Genomic DNA, 7,752 nt, shown 5'->3' on the forward strand with positions numbered 1-7,752 from the left:
CGAAACAGACACGTGACCAAAATGTTTCATCGATTCGACGGGAAAGCGCAAAAGTATCTTTACTTTCTGAGTCACTCTCGCGAGCGGTGGGCGTGGGTGGGCGTGGCAGATGCGGCACACACTCAAATTGTGCGTGCGTGTGTGTGTGTGTAGTTTATTGGGATTGTTAGCTGTCCGCGGAATCGCTGTTAATTCGCAATTAAAATGCGCAACCTGTCGACAGTCAACGAAATGTCAGCCTGTGACATTTTCCACAGTCCATCGAAATCCGTCGAAATCGTGGCCTATCAATAATGCCGGCTGAACATCAAAAGGCCAACCGATGATCGACGGACGAGACCCTCGAGAAGTTGGCAGTTCGGACAGATATTCCGCTTACCGAAAATCGCTATATATGTAAGAACTACTCAATAACCGATATTACCTAAATGGTTCTTTAAGATATGTAAAAATATCTTTCAATTGTTAAGTCTTTCCTTTGGCTCGTACGTACTTACCTACCCCCAAAAATAAGTAATAACACTGCTAATTTTCATTGAAAAACTTACGTTTTATTGACTAAACTCACAAGAAGAAGGCAAAAACATAGAATAAATAATTTAGGACCGACGGGGAAATATTCCTCGACTCGGCTGTCTCAGTTTCATTAGGACTTACAGCTAATTTAGCTAATTTTGCTCTGCACTTTGCTATTAGCAAATGGGCCAATCAAAAAAAAAATGTCGTACATACAAATGTAACTAGTTGGTAACTTTTGTGCGTTTTGCGACGATGACGATCTAAATGGATAACACTAAGTATGCTCTAATTATAGGAAACTCTGTAAGCGGCGTATACTTTTCGAAAGCACCTAAACTTAAGTTACGATCTAGCGAAATATCAAATAGTATTTGGGTTACAATTTCACTGCTTTCTCTCTCTCTCTTTCACATTTCTCCTTCCCAGCTTCGACCCTCCCAGCGCCCTTGATCCTTGCGATCCTTTGCCTTTAGTTGTAGAAAAAAAATCACCAAAAAAACAAAAGGCGTATGAAAAAAATGAAGGCCCAGTGGCGGTTCTGCCCCCGCAGCGTCCGCAGATCCAGTGGGTCCTCGTAGTAGCTAGTGCTTAGTGTGTGCTCTGCAGCTCTACAGCTCCTCCAGGCAACGGACATTGGTCAGCATGATCCGGGTGAGCCGCCAAACCTGCTTGGCGGCATTCTCCAGGGCACCCGGCGACTTGCCCTTGAACAGATCCATATTGGGCAGGAAGTAGTGCGGACAGCGGCGGCACTGCAGGCAGGATATCAGCTGCAGGAATATCCCATTGATCCGGTCCGCGATGCAGTTCTCCTCCCATTCCATCTCGCGCGGATGCTTCTCGCACTCGTAGAGCAGCAGGGTCTTTAGGTGGTACGACGTCACCGGATTGCCGGGCAGGTCCAGGTGACGATCACGCAGGGTCTTCAGAATGCTCAGGCAGCGTCGTCGACTCGCTCCTGGAATTCAGGTGAAGAAGGAATTGAAAGGAGTTGCTGAGTAAGGTAATTCCCCAAACTAAAGTCTAGTTAAGCTTAAATAGTCCCATGTAATGGCAACAAAGTATAACTTCCTATCAGTTCTATAAAAAAACCACAGTAAAGAATATAATATTGATTGGGTGGGCCTTGCTGGTAAGGATTACAATGGAGTTCCGAAGATTGCCCTTGGCTCAATGCATCATTATGTCCATGCGATGTCGGTACTATTGAATCGAAACGATTTTGACAGAACTATAGCTGAATATCGTTCTTTGTCAGTTGAACAGCAACTGATCGATGGGTTTGGTCATTGGAAGTCTTTCTATCTCAAGTAGGTCCAAGGTCCATTTGTTTCGCTAACTATTTTGACCACTTGAGAAAGCTTTTCGATTTTCTTACCCTGACTCATGCCTTTCGTTCGCTGATATCAAATAAAAGTATTTGAAGCTTAAATGTATATGCATACTACCAATAATAGTTGAAACACTTGAGATCCTTCCAGTGAAATTACATATATTATGCTCCATAGATAGGTATTATTGAGTAGCTTCGAGTAATACAAGTACAAATAGCAAAAGGCTCTGTCAATATCATTCTTTATGTTCTCCGCCCCTTCAGTTTGATTGATCAACCATATATGTACGTATATGGGGTACTTATGTTCTGGTTTCAATTTCTCCTTCGAGAGGCGGACGTACAGGTATAAAATAGGACTGATTCCTAATTTATTGTGGGCCGAGTGCGTTGGAGCACATAAATCATGGCTACGTTGGCACGATGTCAGCCGGGCTAATCTCGGCTCCGGTCCGATAATCACGTCTACAACTTTTTCCCGCTCCGGAGCGTCTTGCTCCGGGTTCCGCTTCACATTTGGCCTAATCAATATTGAACGATATTGCCACAATATTGGCACTCGACTCGTGGGGTCGCGGCAAATCGGGCAAAACAAGTGCGATTCCAAGTGCCTCCAAATCGAAATCGAAATCCCAATCCCAATCGAGTCCATGTCAAGTGGACGTTAATTTGGGAGCTGCTAGTGACTGTGCTAATTATGGTCACGATCTGGCGATATCGATACACTTATGTACCCCACCTTATTCCCAGAAAGCTGGTCGGGAGTCCGGAGTCTGGGTCTCAATTCGTTTTCAGTTTTCGGAGAGCATTAAATTAAATGACAAACACGCGGGGGAAAAAGTCGGATCAATATCGATCAGAGATCGTTGTCAGCGGCCTTAGAATTGATTTCGATTTGGGTTTCAGTTTTGGTTTCAGTTTTGGTTTTTGTTTTTTGTTTCTGTTCTCTTACTGTCTCTGTTTCGATTTTTTGGCTGGATTTTCGTTTCTCTGTTTTGCCTCGGCTCCCAGCTTTTAGCTCCCCCCAAAAACCCAATCTTTGTGGCTCTTTCTTTACTTTTCCCCTTCTTCCCCCGTGTGTCATCTGGCTGTTGTTTTATTTATTTGTTGACTTTATCTAATCGCCGAGATTTAAAATATTTATAAAATCGTTTAGAAACTTATTTATGGCCCAGCCATTGGCATTGTTCATACAAGAAACCCGTTTCTTTCGCTCTGTAGCTCCATAGTCCGACCAACTAACCGTCTAACTGCCTTGGGACTACGACTACCGAGACTGCGCTTATCTCTCGGGGATCAGCAGATTTGTGTGCGTTGTCGCGCTGCGACCAAAAAACCAAAAAAAAAAAACTGAGAACCTGAGAAACCGAGGAGCTGAAGACTCCAACTCCCCGGGTCCGGGCTGAGACTCCCCCCATCGATCGAACATCAGATTTATGATCGTTGCCAACCGGGCGATGCTGGCTCGTATCTCATATCATATCTGGGCCCGATAATCGGATGTCTCGTTGGGCAGTCGTCGACTCAATGCGAGTGGCTCCCCGCTAATCGCCGGCCATCTTATCGCCCTGCCTAATTGAATCTGCAGTGCAATTTCCCGCCCAACTATGCAGATTCCACGTGACAATCGCTGCAAGCTGATTGTGACAATCTTCGCTATATATATATATATATATATATACATCGAGATTTGGATCCTAGGCTCAATTGATATCTTATCTTACATGAACAATCAAAAGTGATACATTATTAATGCATCCTTTATAGAATCCTAATATGGTAAGCTCTTGAGATCCTGCTATATCGAAGCTTTTAAAGCCAATTTCTATGTCTTTGGAGAATCTGGCAATTAGAATTCAGCTAGGGTTCGTAGTAAGTTAAAACCATTCGCTGGTCTTCCTGATGACTAAAAACTAACTGAAAGATCTCAAAAATGATACGATGTTCCCCCTGTCCGACGGTTAATTTACAACCAATTACGGGCGTATCAAGACCAAGTCGCTGATTTGATGGGAATAAATCAATTTAGTTTAAGTGTGTCACTGATTACTGATTGGGGCACACTGGAGGCACTACCAAAACATGCCCGAAATATGGTAGCCACTCATTCGGCACTGAGAGAAATAGTTTTCAAAGCAATGATACTCAAGTTATTGTCGATTAATGAAGGATTTTTTGCGTCTTCAAATCTATCTAGTGATATCTTTCCCTTGATCAAATATATTTCTTAGTTTGTAAATTGAAAGAATGTGGATACCAGGATATGATGAATTTTAAAGAGGGCAGGATGGTTAAAGGAAAGGTTACTATGTTGTAATCTGCATTAGCAGTCTTTAAACTAGTGTGGGAAATTATAGTTAAGAGCTCTACACTGAATAGCTCCCATATAGACGACAGTACACCCCACCTAAAATTTCCCGACGGCAACTCACCTTGCAGCAGCCGGTTCTCGGCGTCGGTGAAGCTGAGCACCCAGGCGTCGCCCTCCATGGCGGAGTTCTTGCCCTGCAGTGCGATGCACTCCTTGGAGAGCATATCGAATCCCTCAGTCTTCACCTCGGCGACGATGTTGGGATGCGGCCAGGGGATACCCGGCAGCGGCCAGTGGGAGGCGGATCTCGGCCAGAGGCCGGCGCACTTGAAGGCGGGCGTGATCTGGACAATGATGCGCTCCCGGATGCGCAGCTTCACCTCCGTGGTGTCGGCGATCATCTTGACGATGTCGCGGTAGGCGCACTTGTCGCAGGCCTGGGCCACCAGGGTCTGGAACCTGGAGCGGATCTTCCGGGCGGACAGATACCCACTGGCCGTGATGAACTCCACCCACAGGGACATGGACCTCTTCCTGCCGTCACTCAGCTTCAGGACGGCACATCCCGGCAAGGTGCCATCGTCCACAAAGTTGAGCACTCCCATCTGGTTCAGATAGATGATGATCTCGAATTCCGTGGGCGATATGACCTCCAGGCCCTCGAAGCGACCGTTGTAGTCGTTCAGCGAGGAGATGAAGCGCGGCTCCTGCACCTCCACCTCCTTGAGCACGTCCTGGACGATGCGACACACCTCCTGGATCTGCTTGTGGATCTGCGCCTTGCGCACCTGGACGCGGTCCGCACAGTACTTGTTCATCTGGTAGACCATCTTGGACTGCGCCGCAATCATGTCCGACGGCACCAGCATTCTCCACACGGCGGGGCACTTGGTGGCGCCCAAAAGTCTTTAGTCTCTGCTGTTGGAATCACTGCCAACTTCACTCATTACCTAGGAGGCACACATGTAGTCAGTCACACACAAAAAACAATAAGTAATTTAACGGCACAGCGACGGTTCTGCAACTTGGATTATTTTCGTTTCTCGTTTTTGATTCTTTCAATTTGGAATCCCTATATTGAGATATTTAGATTCTTTTAGATTCTACAAGACGGCACAGCGACGGGGACCCTAATTCTTATCTCTGGTTCTTCAACTAGCTCTCCAATTCTCCGTTCTCTTTCTCCCGCGTCTTCTCGCGCCGTCAACTCAACATTGACTGATTTCGAATGGCGGGCGCACCGCAAGAAAACTGCCGCTGCCTCAGCCTCTGCCGGCGTCACTGCCGCCGCTGGCTGCGCGGCCCAGATGGGCTCCCCTTTTCAAGTGCGAGCGAGACAGCTCCAGCCACGAGCGCGCACTCTCTCTCTCTCTCTCTCTTTCGCGCTTGCTCCCCAACATGGCTGTGCCGCTCTCTCTCTCGCTATAACTATAATTTGGAAAACAAACAAAAACATAAAGTAACATAAAGTGGCATAGGGAAACACTGCAGATCTTTAGCTATAGTTTATTCTATAGTTATATTCCCGTAGATAAGCCCGGCTTATAAGCCACCCTTCCTTTGGCTCCGCCCCCTTTGGCACTCTCTAACGCACACACGCGCATCTAGGCATTGCCTCGCTCACACAGATACTCACTTATACTGAGTACTCACCTCATTTGTTTGTTTGTTTTGGCTTCTTGGGGTTGTTGTTGCCTTTGTGGTGGGTGGAAACGGTGGACTGAATGAGTTATTGGGGAATTGTTGGTGGCTTTTTGCGGATGGGGGAGCACATTGGGTTGGGCGTCGCAGGACAAGTCTAATGTGCCAGACAGTGAAAGTAAACTAAAGAGTTCTGGGATTATAGATATTGATTTGTTTACTCTTCAAGTAAGTAGCCCAAATGGTGACATAAGTTTGTTGAATGATAAAAGGTAAAAAATGGCTTAACTTTATTTTAAGGCCACCTCATCACAAAATCAATGCATCATAACTTGACTAAAGTAAGTCGTATCTTCAAATGTTATACCTTCCCGAACTCAGCTCTTGCAGTACTAATATCGTATATTCGAAACTGGACTTTTTAATTTTTTGACCATTTTTCGAAAATTTTGAAAGGGGTACCATCATTAAAATTACAAAAAATTGGCAAAAAATTATTTTTCACAAATCAACTAAATTGGAATACAGATTTTTAGATGGCTTAACCACAAACTGTTAGAGGTATGCCACGTACAAATTGGGCTACAGTTGGCCAAGTTAGGAGTTGGGGAAATTCAGTATTGGATCACCTCCCTATATAGAATATAGATATATTAAACTGAAGCAAATTGTTTCCCACGAAAATAAGTGCATTATTGTTCCATCCTATTATTGTTATTGCTAATAGCAAGAAAAACTGTACACATGAAATCTAAGTAATACTTTTCCCAGAGATTATCCTAAACTAAATGGTTCCTTCTCTTCCGCCAGAGAGTATCTATTTATCTCCCTCCAGCAACTGCCGCCGTCTCTTTCGCTCGTCTACACGCCATTGAATTCCTTACCGAATTAATGCATATCTAATGTGATTAATGAGCGCTTAACACGAGCTCTCTGGACCCCATCCACTCCACCATATTTGCGCTACGTCCAGGGTGGGGTCACCACTTACCCCTCCGGAGACCCAGGCCCAGAAGTCCGAGGTCCAGAGGGCAAGATGGAGATGGCCTGTCCGCTCGAACATTAAGTTGCACTTTAAAGAGCGGCGGACAAATTATTATGTATAATTCAATTTGAACTGTGTGCCGGAACGTGCATTAAGATAATGCTAATTAACACCTCGGGGTTGGACTATACTCGCACTATGCCTATATCCATACGCATGCAATATTCCCAATTCCCCCAGATGCTTTTCCCATCTCTACGCCTCTCTTTCTTCGCGATAAGCCAGCGTTGAATGGAGCCTGTCGGGGATTGGGAACGGTAATGGGGAATGGGTATGGCATGGACACCTAGAATGGAAATGGAAACGAGGCGAGCTGATAGGAGGGTCTGAAAAATGCGTTCGAAATCATTTTAATGGCCGCGTAAATGTGGAAAATTATCAAAGGAACACGAACTTAATTGCGGCCATTATCGCTTTTATGGCGTATAAATTGGAAATGAATTATGCAACAGCCGCAGGAGCGGCGTCTCGAGATCTTCATTAGTGGCCAAGGTCAGCTCGAGAGGTCCGTAAAAGGTCCCAGCCCGATATCGTCGATCTTTAGCATCGATGTGCAGGATTTATGCGTGTCAGCGATCGTCGATCGATCGGCGATAGTTTCCGATCCAATCCTATCCGGTAGTCGCGTCTTTAATTAAATTGTGTATGTCGCCGGCTCGCCTTTGGGTTCCCCCAAAAAACGACTTCATCGGGAGGCACTGCTTATCAGCTGCACGAGATCTCCACCTTCAATCCCTCCCAGCATCTGCACCGGAAAAAAATTTAGCTCTCTCTTGCGCATAAGCTCGGTATACAAAAAGACAGTTTCAATTGGAACTTTTCGTTTGTTTATTAATTTTATATGTATATTGCTTTAATTAACTTTAATTTGAATAATGTATAAAAAACATTGCCTATTTTTTC

General features: G+C 45.2%; 1 protein-coding gene across 1 annotated transcript; it reads right to left on the reverse strand.

The window, feature by feature from the left end:
- Positions 1 to 529: 529 nt before the first annotated feature.
- LOC6612323 (protein mab-21) lies at positions 530 to 5,377 on the reverse strand. Its single transcript, XM_002036797.2, has 2 exons — positions 4,285 to 5,377; positions 530 to 1,477 (listed from the first exon to the last, which is right to left on the reverse strand). Exons 1-2 carry the CDS (start codon positions 5,030 to 5,032, stop codon positions 1,128 to 1,130), a joined length of 1,098 nt encoding a protein of 365 aa, XP_002036833.2. The 5' UTR covers positions 5,033 to 5,377; the 3' UTR covers positions 530 to 1,127.
- Positions 5,378 to 7,752: the final 2,375 nt, after the last annotated feature.

Source organism: Drosophila sechellia, chromosome X (genome assembly GCF_004382195.2).
Source record: "Drosophila sechellia strain sech25 chromosome X, ASM438219v1, whole genome shotgun sequence".
In the NCBI taxonomy this organism is placed as follows: Eukaryota; Metazoa; Arthropoda; class Insecta; order Diptera; family Drosophilidae; genus Drosophila; species Drosophila sechellia.